Source organism: Tupaia chinensis, unplaced genomic scaffold, assembly GCF_000334495.1.
Source record: "Tupaia chinensis unplaced genomic scaffold, TupChi_1.0 Scaffold146140_1, whole genome shotgun sequence".
Classification (NCBI taxonomy): Eukaryota; Metazoa; Chordata; class Mammalia; order Scandentia; family Tupaiidae; genus Tupaia; species Tupaia belangeri.
In genome coordinates, this window is record NW_006205995.1 from 2,589,414 (window position 1) to 2,613,615 (window position 24,202).

General features: G+C 38.5%; 1 protein-coding gene across 2 annotated transcripts in view; it reads left to right on the forward strand.

The window, feature by feature from the left end:
- Positions 1–24,202, forward strand: part of TRPM7 (transient receptor potential cation channel subfamily M member 7) — a 124,419-nt gene that overhangs the window by 54,828 nt on the left and 45,389 nt on the right. Inside the window, exons 16-26 of one of the 2 annotated variants that reach the window (XM_027768405.1) lie at positions 2,483–2,711; positions 3,876–4,031; positions 4,108–4,251; positions 5,065–5,193; positions 8,262–8,540; positions 14,494–14,668; positions 17,950–18,076; positions 19,665–19,849; positions 21,335–21,467; positions 21,983–22,570; positions 23,623–23,750. In XM_027768405.1, the coding sequence (XP_027624206.1) occupies positions 2,483–2,711; positions 3,876–4,031; positions 4,108–4,251; positions 5,065–5,193; positions 8,262–8,540; positions 14,494–14,668; positions 17,950–18,076; positions 19,665–19,849; positions 21,335–21,467; positions 21,983–22,570; positions 23,623–23,750 (2,273 nt within the window). Of the gene's footprint in view, positions 1–2,482; positions 2,712–3,875; positions 4,032–4,107; positions 4,252–5,064; positions 5,194–8,261; positions 8,541–14,493; positions 14,669–17,949; positions 18,077–19,664; positions 19,850–21,334; positions 21,468–21,982; positions 22,571–23,622; positions 23,751–24,202 lie in introns of those variants that run through there. The other variant, XR_003547947.1, reaches the window with a different exon arrangement.

The window sequence follows — 24,202 nt, forward strand, 5'->3', positions numbered from 1 at the left end:
ACACACACACACACATGCACACGCACACATACACACACACACACACATATATACATACATATCTCTTTTAGGTGTTTTTATACAATTGGAAAAGGGGGCCAGGCATCATGTAGTAATGGACTGGTCCCATCTGTGAAAGGTCCTGGGTTTGGACCTCCCGGAGTATGCTAGAACATGTTCATAATCTGGACTAGTGGAGAGTAGGGTGAATTGTGATTGTCAAGACCCTATTGGAAGTGCCTGTCTCTCTGTGTTTCTCTGCCTCTCATGGAACAACAACAACAACAAAAAAACAACTTTCCTTTTTTTAAGAGAGATTTTTGCTATAGGGCTCATGTTCTCGCCAGAGAGACAGAAAGCAAGAAGTCACCCCCAGGGGGTGATGGCCACTCGGCAGTCCCTTCTCCTCTATCCTCAGAATCTTGAGCATGCACACACACGTGCCTAGCATGAATTTTAAGCTGCTAGGTCTGGAACTTGAACCATGATCAACTACTTGGGAGTCCAGTGACATAAGCATTGTGCCATCTGCTGGTCTGTCCCCACCTCCCAAATAAACTTAAAAAAAAAAAATGGGGCTGGCAAGTGGCATGGTGGTTAAGGGCACTGGACTCCCATATGGATGACCTCAGTTCAAGTCCTGAACCTGGCAGCTTATTTTCTCACTCCCCCCACCCCCTCTCTCTTTCACTGTCCCTCTCTGGTCAAATTAAAAACAAATAAAGTAAAATAAAGTAATTCTTTAAAAAAAAATGAAAATACTTAAAAAGAAACTTTTTGGCCTGTTTATGTAAAAAAGACATTATTGGGCCAACAGGTGGCATGGTGGTTGAGGTCCTGGACTCCCAGACGTCTGATGCAGTTTGAGGCCCAGGACTGGTGGCTTGCTTTCTTGCCTTCCCTCTCTTCCTCTCTGTTTTTCTCTGGTGAACACACATTCCCTATAACAAATTGAAATAATAATAATAATGATAAATAAAATTAAATACATAATTGTTTAAGTAAAAGAGGTTATAGCTTACGATTCAAGAGCTAAATATTTCAGCAAAAAATGAAGCACCAGAAGTCAGTTTAATAATTGCACATCGTAGCAATTAGATTAGGAAAAATTCTTTTTGGGGGGAGAGGTTTTTGCTATAGGGCACGTGTGCTCGCCAGGAAGATAGAGAAACAGAAAGTGAAATATCACCCCCCAGGGGGATGGCCATTCCTTAATCCCTTCTCCTTCATTCTCCTCTCAGGATCTTGGGCACACACGCACACGCGCCCAGCGTGAGTTTAAGCCACCTGGTCCGGGACTCGAACCGCGGTTGACTACATGGGAGTCCAGCAACCTAGCCATTATGCCAGCTGTTGGTCCTGGGAGAAGTTCTTTTTGGAGTAGTGAGGAAAGTAATGTTTGAGCTATATCCTAAAGAAATGGACTGAATTCAGTTGGGCAGGCATTTCGGATAGTGGAGCTATATACATGCAAGAGTAAAAGCCATAAAAATTCACAGTTTAGTTAGGAGGGAAAGTGTTGGAGTAGTAAGCTGAAAACAGTTTTGTAGGGAGCCTTTAGACAGCTCCAGGACCTCCACCTACCCAGATAGGCTGTCTGGGAGGGAGGATCTGTTACTGAACATAAGGAGAGGTCCTACAGTTATTTAGTGGGGGCTCAGAATTCAGATGGTTTCCATGATTAGATTAGTTGCTAGCTATAATCCCTAGTCACATTATTCTTCCAACTGGGTCCTGACCCTTTTCTATGTTTGAACTACTATGTAGATTTTTTTGAGCATAACACTGTAACTTTGTCCGTTTTGGTTACCTGTGAGATTATAGTTTTAATTCTAGGACCAGGAGAGAGTGCTGTGGATTCACCTTTGCAGTCTTACGCAGTCTACATGCAGCTTATTAATAGTGTTTCAGTCATTGATGGACTGCTTATTCAGTAATGGCCTTGGCATATAATAGGCCATCCCATCTTGGTTCATGTAAATTACTCTCTGAGGTGTTTGTACAGTGACAAAATTGCCTAACGAGGGGCCAGCAGGTGGCTTGGTGATTAAGACTTTAGACATTCATGTGGCTGACTGTGGTTTTGAGCCCTGGACCTAGAGGCTTGCTTTCTCTGTCTCTCTCTCTCTCTCTCTCACTCTCTCTCTCTCTCTCACTCTCTCTGGTAAGCGTGCATGCCCTGTAATAAATTTAAAAATAATAGAAATAATATTAAACTTTTAAAATTGCCTAATGATGCATTTCTCAGAACATATACCCATCATTAAGTGAAGCATGGCTGTACTGAACGTGACATATTTTAATATTATGTGATTTCTGCCTAAATGTAGATGTCTAAAAACATAATGACTAAGGCATCATCACAATTTTGTATATGTGTATGAAAATACTAACAACTGGAAGGTGGTGTGAATGAATTTAAGACGAGTGGTTAAAAACTGTGATTTGTTAATGAGCGTTTTGGCTTTTATATTTTTCATAGTGATTTTGGTCAACTGGCTGTTGAGTTACTAGAACAGTCCTTCAGACAAGATGAAACCATGGCTATGAAATTGCTCACATACGAATTGAAAAACTGGAGTAATTCAACTTGCCTTAAATTAGCAGTTTCTTCAAGACTTAGACCTTTTGTAGCCCATACCTGTACACAGATGTTGTTGTCTGACATGTGGATGGGGAGGCTCAATATGAGGAAGAATTCCTGGTACAAGGTATACTTTAGAAATAATTTGATAGTGAAGTATGTGATTAGATAAAGTGAACAGAGTGGTTAGTCTACATGTGTACTAAAATGACTTGATTTGTGAGGTTGATGGTGAAGGGGACTGGAAGGAGTTGGGGGGGATATTTCACCCCAAGTAGCTCAGTGGGCTTTACCCTCCTCCTATTCTTTGGTCTTGAACCCTTTTCAGGAATGGTGTGTCATGATTTTTGGCCCTGTCTGCACAGAATTGTTAGGGCAATAAATGGGGAGGATTGGAACTTATAGCCCTGAATTACCATAAGAAAAGGAATTACTGCTTTATGAAAGGTTGAGTCCTAAAGTCTAAAATTCAGCATCTGTCTACTAACTTAATAATCTTACTTTGAAGTTACTTACAGTATACTGGATAAATATATGTATTTTACCCAGTTTATATTTATGGATAAGTGTATCCATATGCCCAGTTTTTGGGGTTAATAAGAATTTGGTTGTGTGACTGGTACTTGCAGCTTTGTCGTAGTGAGAGATACTGCTTTAAACTTCCTTTTTCATTCTCTTATATCTTTTTAAATAAGGTACAGAAATGTAGAAGGCAGAGATCAGGCAAGTAGTTTAATCATAGGCTATTATAAGTAGATAACAAATACTAATCATTTACTAAAAATAATGGTGAAAGAATAACCAACAGAAACTCTTTCATAATTAAAATTTCTTCTTGCGTTAGGATTTTGCAAGTAATACGTAAACTATTAGAAATAAACCTTTTTGTTTATAGAGGCACGAGCTGAGTAATCATGTTACGACACGGAACACTTACAAAGAGATGTAGGATAAAATTAAGCTCATAGCACTTTCATAAGGCTTGAATTTTGCTTAAATAAAAAGGTATTTTCTGAACAAATTGTAATGTTTTATTTAAAGGGCAAGTCTAAAATAATTAGTATATCTCTTCTACACCTTCATTATTGTAATACTTAGATATTTTGTTATTTCTTTAAAAAATTCAACCTGGGCCTCTTTAAATAGAAAAACATAAAAGATTATTTTTTTCCCCCTACATTATGATGTCTAACTAATAATCACAAGTATTCATTGTGTTTTTATTATTTGTTTTACCTTCTGGAAGGTCATTAATTTTAAAATGAAAACTTATTGTTTCTAAAAATTATAGGTCATCTTAAGCATTTTGGTTCCACCTGCCATATTAATGCTAGAATATAAAACTAAGGCTGAAATGTCTCATATCCCACAATCTCAAGATGCTCATCAGATGACAATGGAAGATAGTGAAAACAACTTCCAAAACATAGCAGAAGAAATCCCCATGGTAAGGAGGGGAAAAAAATTAAAGTAAATAAAAGTTTGCTGTGAATAAACTTACTATAGTGTGTTTGTTTTTTTAGGAAGTATTTAAAGAAGTAAGAATTTTGGGCAGTAATGAAGGAAAGAATGAAATGGAAATACAGATAAAATCAAAGAAACTTCCATTTACACGAAAGTTTTATGCCTTTTATCATGCACCAATTGTAAAATTCTGGTTTAACACGGTATGTTTTATGAGCATATTGTTTTTAAACGATAAGCTCTAGGAGGCCTTTGGTCTAGAGTTCGTATTGCTCTTAATACAGCTTACATTGTGGAATAGGCATTTCCCCTTTAAGAGAGCAATATGTTTGGCTTAGTTTCATCCATATTGCCAACATCTACAATGATAAACACTAACAAATTTTAGTTCTAGTTAGTAGTAAAAACTTATTAAACAAGTTTGTGGAAATTGTAGGCCTTTCTACTTCGATATATTGCCATATCTGCACTGGAGATAGGCTTATAAAATTTTGTCATTTTCTTTTTGTTAAAGACAGAATCTCACCATGTGGTGCTCCTCCTGTCCTAGCCTTCCAGGCAGGACTACAGGTGCATGCCATCCTGCTTGACAGTTTTCAGGATGTACTGTGAATTAAACCAGGCCTCCCGTGTGCTCTCAGTATATGGAATGCAGCATCTTAGCAGCACCTACCACTGTTAAAATGTTAAACAGTTTAACCTGGGTGATAATTAACTAAGGCTTATTACTATTTATTTATTTAATAATTATTTATTTAATTTTATTTATTCATTTATTTGTTTTAATTTGACCAGAAAGAGATACAGAGAGAGAGAAGAGAGAGAGAAAGTGAGAAAGCAAGCCACCAGGTCCGGTACTTGAATCGCGGTTGGCCATGTGGTAGTGTCCAGCACCTTAACCACCATGCCACCTGCTGGTCCCCACTATTTTTATATATGTTTGAAAATGTTCATGATAAAAGGCTTTGTTTTGTAACCAGTTTTACTTATGTAAGTTTTCTTTCTTTTTTTATTAGTTGGCATATTTAGGATTTCTGATGCTTTACACATTTGTGGTTCTTGTACAAATGGAACACTTACCTTCAGTTCAAGAATGGATTGTTATTGCTTATATTTTTACCTATGCTATTGAGAAAGTCCGTGAGGTATGTCTTTAGTTTCTCTTACCAGTAACTTAATTGCTGTTTGTATATGGAGATGTGATTTTGTTTGGTGTGGTTTGGTTTGGTTTGGTTTGGTGTGTGTATGTGGGGATATGAATATGTTATTAAAAATTCCAATGGATACTGCCTTTTTTTTTTTTTTTTTTTTTTTTTTTTTTTGGAGAGATTTTCGCTATAGGGCGCGTGCGCTCGCCAGACAGACAGAGAGAGACATAGAGACAGAAAGCGAGAAATCACCCCCCAGGGGGGATGGTCACGCCGCAATCCCTTCTCCTCCATTCTCCTCTCGGGATCTTGGGCACGTACGCACACGCGCCCGGCGTGAGTTTTAAGCCACCGGGTCCGGTACGTGAACCGCGGTCGACTACGTGGGAATCCAGCGACATAGCCATTACGCTAACTGCTGGTTCCCAATGGATACTGCCTTTTGTGTTTATTTTTGCTGTTGTAAAAGTAATGGCGGGACTAGCGGGTAGCATGATGGTTAAAGGTGCTGGACTCCCACATGACTGATCATGGTTCGAGTCCCAGACCTGGCAGCTTGCTTTGCTTTCTCACTTTCCCTCCCCCTCCTTTCTCTGTCCCTCTCTGGTCAAATTAAAATGGATGAATGAATAAAGATAAATTAAAAAAATAATTCTTTAAATAAACAAAAACCAAGTAATGGCAAGGACTGACCCCATTGCCTGGTGGTTCAGGGAGTTAAACCCTACATAGCCGACTGCATGGTTTCATTCCTGGCCCTAAAAGATTGAAAAATATGCCAGAGGTGTAAGTGTGCGTGCCCTGTGGCCCAACGGGATGGGGAAATGGAAACAGGATTGTGCATGTTCATTATGGGGTACTTTCTCCCTCTCCCTCCTATCTCATTGTTTAACTCTGTCTCCCTCTGGTGAGTACATGTCCTCTCTAGTTAAATGCATATATGTACTAGCAGTGGCAAAAAAGAGATCAGTGAGTATGCTATTAACTTTGTTATTATAAATAAAATATAATGATTTATCTCAGGAATATAGACTAGATTTTATTTTTCTCAACACTCACATTTATGCTTTCTGCCACTCTTCATTGTAAATAAGTTTTTGTTTTGCTCTTATATTGTACTGCTCACTAAAGTATTATCCACTGAGTCATCATTTATGTTTAAGAAGAGTCTTCAAAGAGTTAATGGGAAATATACATATAATATTATATATTAGGGAACCAGCAGGTGGTGTGGTGGTTAAGGTGCTGGACATTCCCACATGGCCCACCACGGTTCAAGTCCCGAACCTGGTGGTTTGCTTTCTCACTTTCTCTCTCTCTCTCTCTCTGTCTCTCTCTGGTCAAATTAAAATAAATGAATGAATAAACAAAATTAAATAAAACTATATTAAAAAACAAGTTTGTAATATTATATATTAAACAGAACCCTGCATGGATTTCAATATTTTATACCGAAATAAAGTCATACTTCAATTCATTTTTTAGTGAACTTCTTTTTTTAGATAGAGATTTTTGCTATAGAGGGCATGCACTCGCCATCACCCCCTACCCTGCCCCGGGTGAGATGGCCAGGCCTCAGTTCCCTCTTCTCTATTCTCTTGGGATTTTGGACATGCACACACATGTGCCTGGTGACTACGAGTCCAGCGATGCAACCATTATGCTATCTGCTGGTCCCTTTAGTCAACTTCTTGTCCCTTCATACATTCCCCATGTCTGTCAGCTTTCTTTTTTTTTTTAATTTTTTATTTATTTTATTTATTTATTTAAATTTGACCAGAGAGAGACAGAGCAAGAGACAGAGAGAAAGTAAGAAAGCAAGCCACCAGGTCCAGGACTCGAGTCATAGTCGGTCATGTCCTTAACCACCATGCCACTTGCTGGCACCAGTGTCTGTCAGTTTTTAGTTTACATTGTTAATTTTCTGTCTTTCTTTTTTAAAGAGAGATTTTTGCGATAGGGCTTGTGTTTGCTGTAGAGACAGAGACAAAGTGAGAAATCACCCCCCGGTTAGTATGGCTATGCTACAGTCCCTGCTCCTCTTGGGATCTGGGCACACATGCACGTGTCCTTGGCTTGAGTTTTAAGCCACTGGGGTCTGGGACTCGAACTGCAGTCAACTATGTGGGAGTCTAGCAACGTAACCATTGTACTATCTGCTGGTCCCACATTGATAGTTTTTTTTTTTTTTTTTTTTTGAGAGGTTTTTGCTATAGGGTGCGTGCGCTCACCAGAAAGAGACAGACAGAAAGTGAGAAATCATCTCTCAGTGGGAATGACCACACCGCCATCCCTTCTCCTTTCTCCTCTCAGGATATTGGGCACGCACGCATACGCACCTGGCGTGAGTTTTAAACCACTGGGTCCGGGATTCAAACCACAGTCAACTACATGGGAGTCCAGTGACAAAGCCATTATGCCAGCTGCTGGCCCCCCACATTGTTAGTTTTTTAATATCCTAATTGGTGGAGGGAAGTTCCCCCCCAAAACATTTTTATAGTTTATATTAAAAAATAGTGGCTACATAGCTGTTGCATAAATATTTCTGAATTACTTTTTGTCTTTGCTTTGTATTTAGAGAATACATGAAATTGCAAAAATAATTAGAAGGCATTATACTTTCACTTAAATCTCATAGATATTTATCATATTAAATAGCTTATTGTCATTTTATTATAATTATCATTTAAAATTTTATTTGTTTTAATTTGAGCAGAGAGCAACACATGGAGAGAGAGGGACAGAGAGAGAGAGAGAGAAGGTGAGAAAGCAAGAAGCAAGCCACCAGGTCCGAAACTCTTAACTGCAGTCAGCCATGTGGGAGTCCAGCACCCTTAAGCACCATACCACCCCTCGATCAAGTTGTTTATTTTTCAGAAGTACTTATTTTCCTGTCTTTTTTTTTTTTTTGGTGGTCAAGTGCATCATCAAATGAAAAAAAAAAAAAAGACTAAAAGCGCTTCAAAACATTACAAGATTTCTGACATCCTGCTATCATAATTGAATGCTGTATTTGTTTTAAGAGAAAGAAATTGATTATATCTTCTTTGTTTTTACACCTTTAGATCTTTATGTCTGAAGCTGGGAAAATAAGCCAGAAGATTAAAGTGTGGTTTAGTGATTATTTCAATATCAGTGATACAATTGCCATAATTTCTTTCTTCATTGGATTTGGACTGAGATTTGGAGCAAAATGGAACTTTGAGAATGCTTATGATAATCATGTTTTTGTTGCTGGAAGATTAATTTACTGTCTTAACATAATATTTTGGTATGTGCGTTTGCTAGATTTTCTAGCTGTAAATCAACAGGCAGGACCTTATGTAATGATGATTGGAAAAATGGTAAGTTCAGAGGTCTGATAATACTCATGGGTTTATCAACATAGTTCTTAAATTTCATAACCGTGTGTTATTAACATAGTTTTACTTAAACCAATGGATGCCTGTTATTTCATGTTCATTCGCCTCGTATTCTAAATTTATCATTCTATAAAGATATCTTATTAACTTTAAAAGTATTTGATGGACTAAGATAAAACTTATTTTTCTGTGGTGTGTTATAAATCTTTTAATTTTTAAATGTTACTTGTTTAGAATATTGGCATCAGATTGAAAATAGTGGGCTTCTTAGTTACAGTCTGGGCTTGGTTTTTTGGTTTTTGGTTTTTTGTTTTTTTTTTCCTGTCTTTACTGCTACTATTTTAGAACAGTCTACCTTCATCTGGCACCTGCACAACTGCCCTGGCCTATCTTCTATGTACATCATTGCCGGAGTGATTACTTTAAAATACAAAATGTCGAATATGTCACTTCCCTGTCTTAAATTTTTTAATGTTTTTTTTATTACTCTATGAGATCAGTGTACTTAGTCAGTCACAGATCCTCCCCAGTCTGGCTGCTGGGTTACTTCCTTTTCTGTTTTTTTGCCATAGGGTGTGCACTCACCAAAGATAGAGAAAGGGAAAGTGAGAAATCACTCCCCAGGGGCTTGGCCATGCTAATGTCTCTTTTCTTCCATTCATTTCTTGGGATTTGGGGTATGCACACATGTATCTGGTATGAGTTTCAATCCACCGGGTTTGGGGCTTGAACCATGGTCTGCCGTGTGGGAATCCAGTGCCTTAACCACCACAGCACCTGCCGGCTCTCTTTTTTTTTTTTTTTCCCGCCCCCGCCGCGTCTTTTTTTTTTTTTTTTTTTTTTTTTTTTTTAAAAAACTTCTGATTTTGAGATACAGATATATGTGCAGTTGTAAGAAGTTGTAATCTTGTGTACCCTGTTCCTTATTTCATTCAGTGGTAACGTCTGCCTTAACTTTCATATCATTCTTTATCTCTTATCTGTGCTATAGTCAAATAGGCCTTCTTTTAAAATTTTCGTTTAACAGAGTCCCTACCAGAATACTGTATGTCGTATTCTTCCTTTCATTCTGCCTGGAATGACTGCCCTTACCTACACTCATACCTTTAGCTTTTCTGACTAACTAACCTAGATTCACCTCTTAGATCTTAGCTCCAACTTAACGTCTTGTTTCAGGGAATCTTTTTGGGCCCCTTCTAGCTCAATCAGGTTTATTTTCTGTGTAACTCTGGGACCCCTGTTCCTTCCCTTGAGAATATTTGTCTCATTGTTTAACTCTGTTTTAAACTACATTCTTACTGTTAACTGATCTTCTATTTTAGACTATAAACTTGTTGCAGTAGGGGACTTGCCTGTTTTGGTCATTTTTATAGCTTCAGTATTTATCACAGTGCCTGTCACATACTGGGGGAGAGAGAGAGAGCGAGCTTTCTCCAGTGGGGCAAGATCACACCATAGCCATTTTCCCTCCATTCTTCCTTCCTGTCATGATTTTGGGCACTCATGCAAATGTGCTCAGCATGTTTTCCTAGCCAGCAGGCCTGGTACTCAAACTGTGGTCAGCTATGTGGGATCCAGCTGAGGGATTAACTGCTGAGCCGTGGGGCTGGCCCCACCAAGTAGTTTTTAATGTTTCTTATTCATTGCTATGCAAGACAGTGCAGCCAGTATTGGGATATTGCCTCTGAACTTTAAGAAAAAACACTTTTCTCTCTTTTTTTTTTTTTTCACATTTTTTTTTTGGGGGGGGGAGGTTTTCACTATAGGGTGTGTGCGTGCGCTCGCCAGAGAGACATAGAGACAGAAAGTGAGAAATCACCCCCCAGGGGGGATGGTCATGCCGCAATCCCTTCTCCTCCATTCTCCTCTCGGGATCTTGGGCACGCACGCACACGCGCCCGGCGTGAGTTTTTAAGCCACCGGGTCCGGGACGTGAACCGCGGTCGACTACGTAGGAGTCCACCGACATAGCCATTACGCTAACTGCTGGTCCCTATTTTTCTCTTTTTGGCCATTGCCAGAGAGAGATAAAACATCCCCAGTGGGATGTGGTCATGCTCCAATACTCCTTGCTTTATTCCTTCTTCCTGTTAGGATTTTGACAGGTGGTTAAGGCTCTGGACATCCTGCATGGCTGACCATGTGGAATCTGCCTTTTTATCCACTGTGCTCAGGGATAGCCCCATTGGCTTCTTGCTTTTGTTGTGTTTTGTTTTTATGAGGTATAGGCTATTCTTGGAAAGGGGTAAAGTAGGTGTAAGTAGAAAGGCACAACTTGACCAGAATTTATTTTAAGATAAGGGGCCAGCAGCTGGTGTAGTGGTTCTGTCACTGGACTCCATGTGGTTGACCGTGGTTCGAGTCCCAGACTTGATGACTCTGAATACGCTGGGTGTGTGTGTGTGCACCTGCATGCCCAGGATCCTGGGAGGAGAACGGAGGAGAAGGACTGCAATGCTGCCATCCCCATGGAGGGTGATTTCTCGCTTTCCCTCTTACTGTCTCTGCTTCTCTTTCTCACACTCTCCTTGGTGAGTGCATGTACACTAAGACAGAAACCTCTGGGGAAACCAGTGGAGGGTGTGTGCACTTGTGGAGGTGTTGGGAGTTGGGAAGAAAGCACCAGCCATGAGGAATGATCATGCTACAGTCCTTTCTCCAGCCCTCCCTCCCTTTGGAATTTGGGCGACATGTTTTTCAGATCACCAGGTCTGGAACTCAAACCCCAACTAGCCATGTGGGATCCAGCTCACATAACCACCAGGCCATGTGCTGGCCTCCGACAAGAGTTTCTTATGTGTAGTCTCAACCCTCAACATTATCTTGTCCCATTGTTAATGTTCTTTGCAAAAATAGATTCTGTCTATGGCTTATGTCTTTAGGTATCTCTTTCCTCCTGTCTTACTGATCCAGGCTTATTTTAAAAGTTCAATTCAAAATGCCTAATCTTTTCCTAATAAAATATGCCCATTATTTTGTTCTTTGACACAGTCTTGTTCAACTGGTGGTTTTTGGCTTTGTTTTTGTTTTGTTTTGTTTTGTTTATTTTTAGAGTAAGATTTTTGCTATAGGGCTATATATTCACTAGAGAGACAGAGAGGGGGAGAGTGGAAAAAAAAGTGAGAAATCACCCCCCAAGGGGAATGGCCATATCACAATCTCTTCTCCTCCATTCTTCTCTCAAAATCTTAGTCACACGCACACACATGTGCCCGGTGTGAGTTTTAAGTTGCCGGGTCCAGGACACACACCATGGTCGACTAAGTGGGAGTCCAGTGTTGTAACCATTACACCACCTGCTAGTTCCCTAGTTGGGAGTTTTTATAAAAAACTAGATATCAGGGCTAGCAGATGGCATGGTGGTTAAGGATGCTGGACTCCCACATGGCTGACCATGGTTCGAGTCCCAGACCTGGTGGCTTGCTTTCTCACTTTCTCTCTCTCTCTGTCATTCTCTGGTCAGATTAAAATAAATAAATAAAGTTAAATAAAATAATTTTTTAAAAGTTTTTTTAAAAGCTAGATGTCAAGTTTAATATATAACTTTTTATACACTGAACTGAAAAATCTAAAATATTTTGAGCCTACTCCTGCCATAATTTGCTTTCAGTTTTCAGTGGTGAAAAAAGCAGAGCTCATCATCGAGGCATTTCTTTTGTAAAAGCAACTTTTCCTTTCTTTTCTAAAAATCAGTATATTGTAGATCATTTTAAATAAAGACAAATCACCACTCAGTGTCATCCAGTATCAACATTTTGATATGTATCTTTCCATTCTTTAAGACTTAATTGGATATGCTGTTTCTCAATTATTTTTAAATATCTGTCCTATTTTAATAGATATAAAAAAAGATTGCTTGAGTTTTTGAAACTCTCTTAATCTTAGGAAATCAGTTTTCTAAGTCAGATCTGTCTCTTGAGTAACCCCACTAGCTCAGAGGATTATCTTTGTATTATGAAAAGAAGATTTTTAAGTTTTCTAAATAAAAAGTTTTATTGTATTGCTTTTTCATAGGACACATTCTCCTACCAGGAGAATTTGTTTCCCTCTAGTTGCATGTCACTGGTTCAGTATTTGTCCCTTTATAACAGTACTCATTATTCATCCATTTTGGCATTTTTATGATATTTCCAGGAAAAACGGGGGAGTTAAGGTTTGGGGGGAAGAATAAGTTACTAGCCTAACGTAATAGTGTGTAAAAAGGCATTTTAGCTCTCACTGCTTTACCAGTTATGGAGTGACTTTAGTGGTATCAGGTTAATTTAATGGGAAAATTTTTTAGATGGAGGATCTAATCTAAACTCTTCATTTGTAGTTACATTTTAAGATTCTGAGCTATCTGTGTAACTTTTCTTTCTAATTTGATACCCCTATAAAATTACTATACTCAGCCTTGACTTCTTGTCCCTATTATATAAAAATGTCACAATTTCTTTTAGAATGATTGGCCATTACTGTTATTGTTGGTTCACAGTAGATTAAAGTATAAATTTATTTATTACATGCATAATATCTTGATCTACATAGGGCTTTTATTCCTAGTTAACATGAATTCTTTTTTTGTTTTTGGATCAAAAACAATTTATTCTGGATATTTAATTTAAAAAGTCATATATGATTTATTTCCCATAGATGAATATTACATATTACTAGAATGGAACACATTTTTTTTTTTGGTAGAGATTTTTGCCTTAAGGTACATGCATTTGCTGGAGAGAGTGAGACAGAGACAGTGAGAGGGAAAGAAAGAAACCAACCCCTGGGGGGTGGCCACATTGCCATCCTTTCTCCATTCTCTTCCCCAATCTTGGACATGTACACACAGCAGTTGGCATGATTTTCAAGCCACTGGGTTTGGGGCTTAAACTGAGTTGGCCGTAAGGGAGTCCAGCGATGGAACCGCTACGCCTTCTGCTGGCCAAAAAAAATCATTCTTTTGGGCTGGCAGGTGGCATGGTGGTTAAGGGTGCTGGACTCCCACATGGCCAATCGTGGTTCAAGTCTCGGACCTGGTGGCTTGCTTTCTTACTTTCTCGCCCGCTCTCTCTTTCTCACTCTGTCCCTCTCTACAATAAGCAAATAAATGAATAAAGTTAAATAAAATAATTCCAAAAAAAATCATGCTTTAAAAAAATCATTCTTTTTTATTCTTAGCTGTAATTACTGAGAACTTATACATCTAAATAGATAGGAATTAAAGTTACAGCATTTCACTTAATTCTTTAATTTGCTGCTTAACTATGTCAAAATTTATAGTGTGGTTTAACAGTAAAAATTATTTTTCAATGATGTATTAGGGTGTAGCTCAGTTGAGGCTTTTTCAAATTTTGTTGAAATGGAAGAATTGCAAACTACCCAACTTGCAGAAAAAGTATTTGTTACCCAGATATCGGTATCACTTTTTTTCCAACACCCATGCTGATGATTCGGTTTATCATTTTGTTTAGCTCCTGGGAAGGTTTCAAGCCCCATAATAAGGCAGCATGGCGGGGATCAGGATAGGTGGGAAGTATGCTTTTCTTTTGCGAAGAGGGCTAATGACAGTTACCAAAGGCAGGTTTGAAGAGAGGCACCTCCATTATAGCAAAAGAGAACCTTTAGGAAAGAGCAGTTACGTAAATCGATGCTCTAAGTTTGCCTGTGTGTCTCTTCGTTTTGAAAGTCTTCATTTACCTCAGAGATAGACAAACTCCAGTTCTAACCAGTAACACATTTCATTATATAGCTAACAGTGATTTACCTAGCTTGTAGATCGTTTTTTAAACATAAACTTCTGATGTTACATTATATGTAGTGATGAGATTTCCCTAAATACTATTATTAGGAATAAAATGAAACTCGGAGATTCTATTTATCTGTTAGAAATATTTTTAAGATGAAAATTTGTGGTGTAGTTAAATTCCCTTGTGTTTCAACAGTGTTTATTTTTTCACAGGTGGCCAATATGTTCTACATTGTAGTGATTATGGCTCTTGTGTTACTTAGTTTCGGTGTTCCCAGAAAGGCAATACTTTACCCTCATGAAGAACCATCTTGGACGCTTGCTAAAGATATAGTTTTTCGTCCATACTGGATGATTTTTGGTGAAGTTTATGCATATGAAATTGAAGGTAAAAACTTAAGTTTACAAATTCATCTCTGTTGTTTTATGTTTTGAAGTTGGTTTTACATTGTATTACATTTTTACAAGTCAAACAGTTACCGACCCAAGAGCTCCCCCCACCTTGCATTAGTTAATCCCCGAAGACATGTAAGAGTTAATTGAAAAAAAGTACTTTAGGATTTTTCACCTGTGTTTAATAGAAATCTGGCCTAGGGACCAGTACATGGCATAATGGTTACGTCACTGAACTCTCATGTAGTTGACTATGGTTTGAGTCCCGGCAACTCAAACTCACACTAGGCTTGTGTGTATGTTCCCAAAATCTTGAAAGAAGAGTGGAGAAGGGATTGTGGTGTGGCCATCACCCCTGGGGGATGGTTTCTTGCCCCCCCCCTTTTTTTTTTTTTTTAATTTTAACTTTATTATTACTATTTTCCAGATTTTAAAAAATTTATTTATTTAACTTTTATTCATTGCTTTTCATTTGACCAGAGACATAGAGAGACTGGGGACAGTGGGGGTGGTGAATGAGAAAGCAAGCCACCATATCCGGGACTCGAACCATGATCGGCTGTGTGGGAGTGTCCAGTGCCTTAACCACTAAAGCCACCCAGTGGCCCCTATTTTCCAGTTTTGATCAGAGATTGAAAGAGAGAAAGGGAATGTGAGAAAGCAAGCCACTGAAGCCAGGATTTGAATTGCGGTTGTCCATATGGGAGTCGAGTGCCTTTAACCCACCACGCCACCTGCTGGCCCTGATTTCTTGCTTTCTGTCTTTCTGTCTCTGTGTCGAGTGCACACACCCTATAGCAAAAATTTCTCTTTAAAAAAAGAAGAAAAAAAAAAGAAATCTGACCTAAACTGGCGTCTAGAAGGAGGACATCTGTTGGCTCACATAACAGAAAGTTCATAGGTAAAGTGGTCTTTAGCGTTGATCAATTCATGGCTAAGGATCCTTGTTCTTTTTCATACCACTGATTTATAGTTACCGTGTCTTATTTATTTATCTTTCCCTTAAAAGGGCTTACTAGCAACAGGAAGAAAGACACTGTTCATTCATGGTTGTCTTAAGCGGAAAAAGTCCCTCTCATACAAGTCCCCTTTTAAACTTATCCTTTCATATCTCATTAGCTCACGCTGACTTCAGTCTGTTCATCTCTGAAAGGTTTACTGAGAAAGGAGAATGGGATTGCTGTGGTTAGATTAGTCCAGTCAGGGTGGCTTGTACCTTGAGGAATCAGGTACAGGTTAATGACAAAAATGATCTGGTGTGAATCTTGAAGCCCTCACAGCATGTCGAATTTTACAGGGGATAACATACTTTCGAGATTTATATCAAGATTTGTGAGTACAGGGTCCAGGATTATGAAGTTAGCATAATGGCTGTGTTGCTGGACTCCCATGTAGTCAACCGCAGTTCAAGTCCTGGACCCGGTGGCTTAAATTCAGGCCGGGCGTGAGTGCGTGCGTGCCTAAGATCCCAAGAGGAGAATGGAGGAGAAGGGATTGTGGTGTGGCCATCCCCCCGGGGGGTGATTTCTCGCTTTCTGTCTCTGTCTCTCTGTCTCTGTCTTTCTGGTGAGTGTATGTGCCCTATAGCAAAAACCTGTCCCCCTCCCAAAAAAATTTGAGAGTACATTGTTTGGGTAAGCTAGTAAATGAGGTAACTCCCACCTACTTAGCTCTATTCTCAAAGAGAATATTGAGTCTGTTGGACAGTTTTGCTACCAATCACATTTTGATTCCTTTATTATTCTAGTTAACAAGGCTGGATAACTTGTGAATGTAAGCAGTGCTGTTCAGGGTTTCAGGAATATTATGCTGACCTCCACATTTGAGTGATATAATCTTTATTTTGGTAGTTCTTTCACATTTGCCCTTCCTTTTTCCTTGACTTTTCCCTAACCCCATATACCTAGCCACTTAGAAAGAAGAATGTGGTTAGGTGAGTGGATGGCCACGTAGAAGGTTGTGGTCATTAGCTGTTCTCAGGTGGTGGTTAATAGAGTGAGATTTTTATCAGCCTGGTCACATTTTTTAAGAACAACTTTTGTTATAGAGTGCGTGCACTCACTGGAGAGGCAGAGACCAAGACAGGAAGTGAGAAATCACCTCCCCTAAGGGGGTAGCCTTGCAGCAATTCCTCCTCCTCCTCCAGTCTTCTCTCAGGATTTTGGGCACACACACACGTGAGCAGCATGAGTTTTAAGCCGCCAGGTCTAGGACTCAAACTGTGGTTGACTATGTGGGAGTCCAGTGATGTAACCATTACGCCATCTGCCTGTCCCCAAATTTTGTTTTTAATGGCTTCCTGTTCAATGTTATTTCTAGTTTTTGTTGCCGTTCTTTCTCTGTTGATGTGATGTGGCTCTAGGTGTATAGGTTTTACAAAGCATTGTGCAGAGATTTTCAGTTTGTGCATTCTCAGTTTTTGAGCAGTTGCTTCCCCAAAGTAATGTGAATAGGATGGAAAGAGGTTCATAAGATTGTTTAGGAGTGTAAAGAAAGATCTTATAGTCAGTTTGCTGGTAAAAACCAAAGGAATGATAGAGCCATTATGAGACTTTCAGTGATGTATGTATTTCAAAACAGTGATCAAACACCAAGAGCTAAATGTACTATAAATATTTATATAGAACTTGTCTCTAATTCTAATTATTTAACTTTAAGATCTTTGCCCTACCTAAAAGTTTTTACTTTATTTCTGACTCTGGAAGGTATTAAAGCTCTTCCCTTTCTTGTTTATGTTCAATTATGTCTGACTTTAAAACCATTCTAAGTAAGGTGATAAATAACAATGAATTTAAATCTAACCACTATGTAATTTGAACAGCATTTTAGCTACCCCTTGAACTCTATTTTGTGATGTAATAAAAATAAACCCATAATCTTTTTATTTGTAAATTTACAGGAGTGGTTATGAGTCTACCGTACTTTTAAGGTTCAGTTTTAATTTATGTAAGTGTTTCAGTGAGACTCAATTCAGGAATTTTACCCTTTTTAATGACCCTTAAGATAAACCTACCTTTAAAGGCAATTTAATACATATATTTCCGTGTCTGAGTGGAGGAACAGGTAGCACTATATCCCTCACAAGGTATTTCTGTGTTGAAATATTTCTAAAGCTGCACTTCCTATGGCTGTCTGCCCAGAGGCTTTTGCTGGAATATGTAAAACAGATTTGTACATAATTAGAATATCCTCAAACTAAAATAACAAGCATAAAAACTGAATAGCAGTTACTGGTGATTTACTGTATTTAATTTTTTTTTTTATTTCTTTCCAAAGTTTGTGCAAATGACTCTGTTATGCCTACAATCTGTGGTCCTGGGACTTGGTTGACTCCATTTCTTCAAGCAGTCTACCTCTTTGTACAGTATATCATTATGGTTAATCTTCTTATTGCATTTTTCAAGTAAGAATTTTGTTCTGTTGTTTACTATAATTAGATGATTTAATATATGATTCTACTTAGGAAATTACAGAATTTTAAATCTAAAAATTTTATTGAGGCTTAAACTACTAATATCATTATCTTAGATAAGTTACAAAAAAGGGGCCAGTTCCAAAATCTGGTGGTCATGGAAGTTTGGGTCCCACATAGCCAATTGCGGCTTAAATCTTGTCCTCAGCAGATTGGAAAACATACTGGGCACATGTGCATCCATGCCCCAAATCCCAACAGAATGGAGAAATGGAAGTAAGGGATTGCAGCATGACCATGCCCCGGTAGGGGAATGTTTTCCCCTAATCCTCCTCTCTTCTCTCTCTGTGAACACACATGCCCTCTGGCAACCTAAAAAAAAAGATTATAGATAAGTGCTTATCTTATCAAATGTGTTCTAATTTTAGATTTCACTGTTTTTTCATTTGCAGTTCTTTTATACATTTTATCTTTATCTGGGCTATTTTGTAGGTTGCCAAGGAATACACATTCAGTGCAGAAAACAGAATGACAAAAGAATCGTCAGTAATCCCTTAATATTTTGGTGTATAGTCATTATCATTTTTTATAAATAGGTGTATGCCATTTTTTCTTTTCAAAAATAATATCCTCATATATTATGTACTGTTTTTAACTATGCAAAAAATTATGGACATTAACCCAAATTAATAATCACCTTCTCCAGCCTACTTTTATTTCTTTCCAAAACAGACCCTGAACCGGGTCTCGTGCTGTGATCCTCCGCTGCCTTCCCAGCCAGGCAGAGTCACAGGCACGTGCACACCAATGTCTGCAGGTTGACCCAGGAACCACATCTCAGTCTTCCATATTGTGTTCAGCATTGCAGAACGTTAAATACCCCTGTGCCCACCACCACCAGCTTCAATCTGTTTTTATTGGCTATCTGATAGCTTCATGATGCAGACCATAATTTTACAAGCCAGTACTTTAAATTACTTTATATTAGATATTTTTGTAATTTTTTGCTTTCAAACACAACGGTGTTAAATCTTTGAACAGTACTGATAGTATTTCCTTCAAATGATTTCTTAGAGTAGAACTGTTCAGCATATGTACTTGTAGGACTTTCTGCATTTATGTCAAAACAGGTCTGTGTCCCCAACTCCCTGCCCACAGTATTACTGTTTTGTTAGTGGTGGCCAATTTCATAGTAAATAAAAGGATCTTGTTTGTTTGTTTTTGAGAGGTTTTCGCTACAGGGCAAATGTGCTCGCCAGACAGACAGAGAGACAGAAAGCGAGAAATCACTCCCCGGGGGGGTGGTCACACCACAATCCCTTCTCCTCCATTCTCCTCGCGGGATCTTGGGCACGCACGCACACGCGCCCAGCGTGAGTTTAAAGCCACCGGGTCCGGGACGCGAACCACGGTCGACTACGTGGGAGTCCAGCGACATAGCCATTATGCTAACTGCTGGTTCCCGGAATAATACTGTTTTGAATTCTTATTTAGTACAGAATTACAATAAAATCTATAATATCTGAAGATCTAAGATATCATTAACTGGTTTATTCACTTTTGTTCCTTGTTATCCCAGCAATGTGTATTTACAAGTGAAGGCAATTTCCAATATTGTATGGAAGTACCAGCGTTACCATTTTATTATGGCTTATCATGAGAAACCAGTTCTGCCTCCTCCACTTATCGTTCTTAGCCATATAGTTTCTCTGTTTTGCTGCGTATGTAAAAGAAGAAAGAAAGATAAGACTTCTGATGGACCAAGTAAGTAAATGATAAATAAGGCAGGTATTATTTTCATTTGTTCACTTCTCAGTATTACACTTCAGGAGACTTATTGAATATTTGGTTAATGTTATTGAAAGGAATTTAATTAAATTTAATTAAATTTCTCTGGAGGAATTTTTTTTGTTTTTGTTTTTTGTTTCTGTTTTTGTTTTTGGTTGTAGGTCATGTGCACTCACTGGAGACAGAGAAAGTGGGAAGTCACCACTCTCCCCCAGAAGGGATGGCCATGCCACAGTCTCTTCTTTTGGGATTTTGGGGATGAAAGCACATGTTCCTGGTGCAGTTCTCGAGCCACTGAGCCAGGGACTCAAGCTGTGGAGTCAGCCATGTCGGATCTGGCTGCTCTAACGTCCACGCTGCCTGCTGCCCCTTCCCTAAAGTTTTTTTTTTTTTTTTTGCAGGGGCGGGGAGGCAGGGTAGATTTTTGCCATAGAGCACATACACTTATCAGAGAGACAGAGAGAAGGAAAGTGGGAATTCACCTCCTCAGGTGATGGCTATGCCACAATTCCCTCTTTTCCATTCACTTCTCAGGATTTAGGGCACACATGAACACATGTCTGGCATGAGTTTCAGGCTGCTGGGTTTGGGACTTGAACTGCAGTTGGCCATGTGGGAGTCCACTCCCTTAACCACTACACCATCTGCTGGTACCCCACCGAAGGAATTTTTAAGTGTAATATGGTATGTATTAGGTTGTTGGGCAAGTCATGACATATTTTTCTATGCAATAATGGGTCACAACTTTCCCCAACAACCCAATATAAAAATATACTTAGTATTTAATTTTTTTTGAAGAAGGCATATTACTGTGTTAAAATGATAATATAAACCATATTCTTTTGCTGTTCTATTTATTTTTTGATGTTCTGTAAACAAAATCAGAAGCTTAAATAGCCTATGAACAGAAAGATTTTTGAAGCTTTTGTATTGTATTATGATAGGATTAATACTGGGTCTCTCTGTATGCCTTATAATAAATATAATGTAGTTATATAATAAGTGACCGTACCTTATTTTATATCATTCCTTGTTTGAGTACATGTACAATTCCCTTGTTCATCATCATCATCATTTTTGGAGACTACAAATTTCATTACATTCTGAATACTACATGAGAATAATCATTATATCAGATTGTATTTAAAATTTTAAAGTTGTGTCTGTGCTACTGTATTAATTCTTAAATTCCTCTGTCTGAATATGTGAGGGAAAGATATGAGAAAGATAGACAGTGGAGGATTGTATAGGGAAGGGAAATTAGAAAAGGAGAATGTACCTGAGCCTGTTCTGCTGACATCATTCTATGAATGAAGAAAACAAGAATTTTCTAGTTCATTAGAAGCACAGCAATAAAAAGAACAAAATTGGAAATGATGTATTATCTTATGTACCCTGTATAATTCAACTCATGAGCTAAAGTTTGATAGCTGTTCCTTGTTTTTTCTTTCCCTCTCTTAGAACTTTTCTTAACAGAAGAAGATCAAAAGAAACTTCATGATTTTGAAGAGCAGTGTGTTGAGATGTATTTCAATGAAAAAGATGACAAATTCCATTCTGGAAGTGAAGAGAGAATTCGTGTCACTTTTGAAAGGTTCAGAGGCTCTTTAATTAAGATTTATTAACATCAGGGGACCCGCAGTTAGTGTAATGGCTATGTCGCTGGACTCCCACGTAGTTGACCGCGGTTCGCGTCCCGGACCCAGTGGCTTAAACTCATGCCAGGCGCATGTGCGTGCGTGCCCAAGATCCCAAGAGGAGAATGGAAGAGAAGGGATTGCGGCGTGGCCATCCCCCCTGGGGGGTGATTTCTCGCTTTCTGTCTCTCTGTCTCTCTCTGTCTGTCTGGCAAGCACACGCACCCTATAGCAAAAACCTCTCCAAAAAAAAAAAGATTTATTAACATCAGAATGAGTTCTTTTATTTATGTCTCTTATGTGTCATCATCATTCAGTTCATTTTGTCAAACAAATAGATTTAATAATATTTTTACATTTTACATTTAATAATAACTTTACATTTTCTCTGTTTATTATCATCATTTGTTGAAACTACAAAAAGAGTTTTTACATTAAATAAGTTTTTTAAAAGCCTGTTTTTCCTCCGCAGAGTGGAGCAGATGTGCATTCAGATTAAAGAAGTTGGAGATCGTGTCAACTACATAAAAAGATCATTACAATCATTAGATTCTCAAATTGGCCATTTGCAAGATCTTTCTGCTTTGACTGTAGATACATTAAAAACACTCACTGCCCAGAAAGCTTCTGAAGCTAGCAAAGTTCACAATGAGATCACTCGAGAATTGAGCATTTCCAAACATTTGGCTCAAAGCCTTATTGATGATGGTACTGTAAGGCCTTCTGTGTGGAAAAAGCACAGTGTTGTAAATACAGTTAGCTCCTCTCTTCCTCAAGGTGATCCTGAGAGTAATAATCCTTTCCTTTGTAATATTTTTATGAAAGATGACAAAGATCCCCAAAGTAACATATTTGGTCAAGATTTACCTGTAATACACCAGAGAAAAGAATTCAGTTTTCCAGAGGCTGGTTCCTCTTGTGGTGCCTTATTCCCAAGTGCTGTTTCTCCTCCAGAACTGCGGCAGAGACTACATAGAGTAGAAGTCTTAAAAGTGTTTAACAAAAGTCAAAAATTAGGCAGCTCATCTAATAGCATACCACATCTGTCATCCCCACCAACCAAATTTTTTGTTGTCGCTGGACTCCCACGTAGTTGACCGCGGTTCGCGTCCCGGACCCAGTGGCTTAAACTCATGCCAGGCGCATGTGCGTGCGTGCCCAAGATCCCAAGAGGAGAATGGAAGAGAAGGGATTGCGGCGTGGCCATCCCCCCTGGGGGGTGATTTCTCGCTTTCTGTCTCTCTGTCTCTCTCTGTCTGTCTGGCAAGCACACGCACCCTATAGCAAAAACCTCTCCAAAAAAAAAAAGATTTATTAACATCAGAATGAGTTCTTTTATTTATGTCTCTTATGTGTCATCATCATTCAGTTCATTTTGTCAAACAAATAGATTTAATAATATTTTTACATTTTACATTTAATAATAACTTTACATTTTCTCTGTTTATTATCATCATTTGTTGAAACTACAAAAAGAGTTTTTACATTAAATAAGTTTTTTAAAAGCCTGTTTTTCCTCCGCAGAGTGGAGCAGATGTGCATTCAGATTAAAGAAGTTGGAGATCGTGTCAACTACATAAAAAGATCATTACAATCATTAGATTCTCAAATTGGCCATTTGCAAGATCTTTCTGCTTTGACTGTAGATACATTAAAAACACTCACTGCCCAGAAAGCTTCTGAAGCTAGCAAAGTTCACAATGAGATCACTCGAGAATTGAGCATTTCCAAACATTTGGCTCAAAGCCTTATTGATGATGGTACTGTAAGGCCTTCTGTGTGGAAAAAGCACAGTGTTGTAAATACAGTTAGCTCCTCTCTTCCTCAAGGTGATCCTGAGAGTAATAATCCTTTCCTTTGTAATATTTTTATGAAAGATGACAAAGATCCCCAAAGTAACATATTTGGTCAAGATTTACCTGTAATACACCAGAGAAAAGAATTCAGTTTTCCAGAGGCTGGTTCCTCTTGTGGTGCCTTATTCCCAAGTGCTGTTTCTCCTCCAGAACTGCGGCAGAGACTACATAGAGTAGAAGTCTTAAAAGTGTTTAACAAAAGTCAAAAATTAGGCAGCTCATCTAATAGCATACCACATCTGTCATCCCCACCAACCAAATTTTTTGTTAGTACACCATCCCAGCCAAGTTGCAAAAGCCACTTAGAAACTGTAACCAAAGATCAAGAAACTGCTTCATCTAAAGCTGCTGAAGGAGATAACATAGAGTTTGGAGCATTTGTAGGTAAGTTTGACAAATTGCTATTTGTATGTCAGTGTTCTTTACTTTTTGCCTTAGAAATAAAAATGATCACTTTAAAAAGGAAAACGATTAGCTAATTAATTAAAAAAATGTAGTGTGACAAGTGGACTATCTTTTCAGAGAGTATAGTTCTAAAACTATTTTTAATAATTAATTTTTATTCATCATCATTATTGTTACTATTTTTTAATTTGACCAGAAAGAGAGGGAGAAAGAGACGGAAAGTGAGAAAGCGAGCCACAAGGTTGAGGACTTGAACCATGGTCAGCCGTGTGGGAGTCCAGGCACCATGCCACCTGCCAGCTCCAAGTCCTAAAAATTTTTAAAGGAATTAATAGCAGGGAAATAGGTTGAATTGGGCTGGGAGAGTTATACTGGCATATAACCTCTCGTGTACAGCTTGCTGTAACAATTACATGGAAAGCTTATTTGGG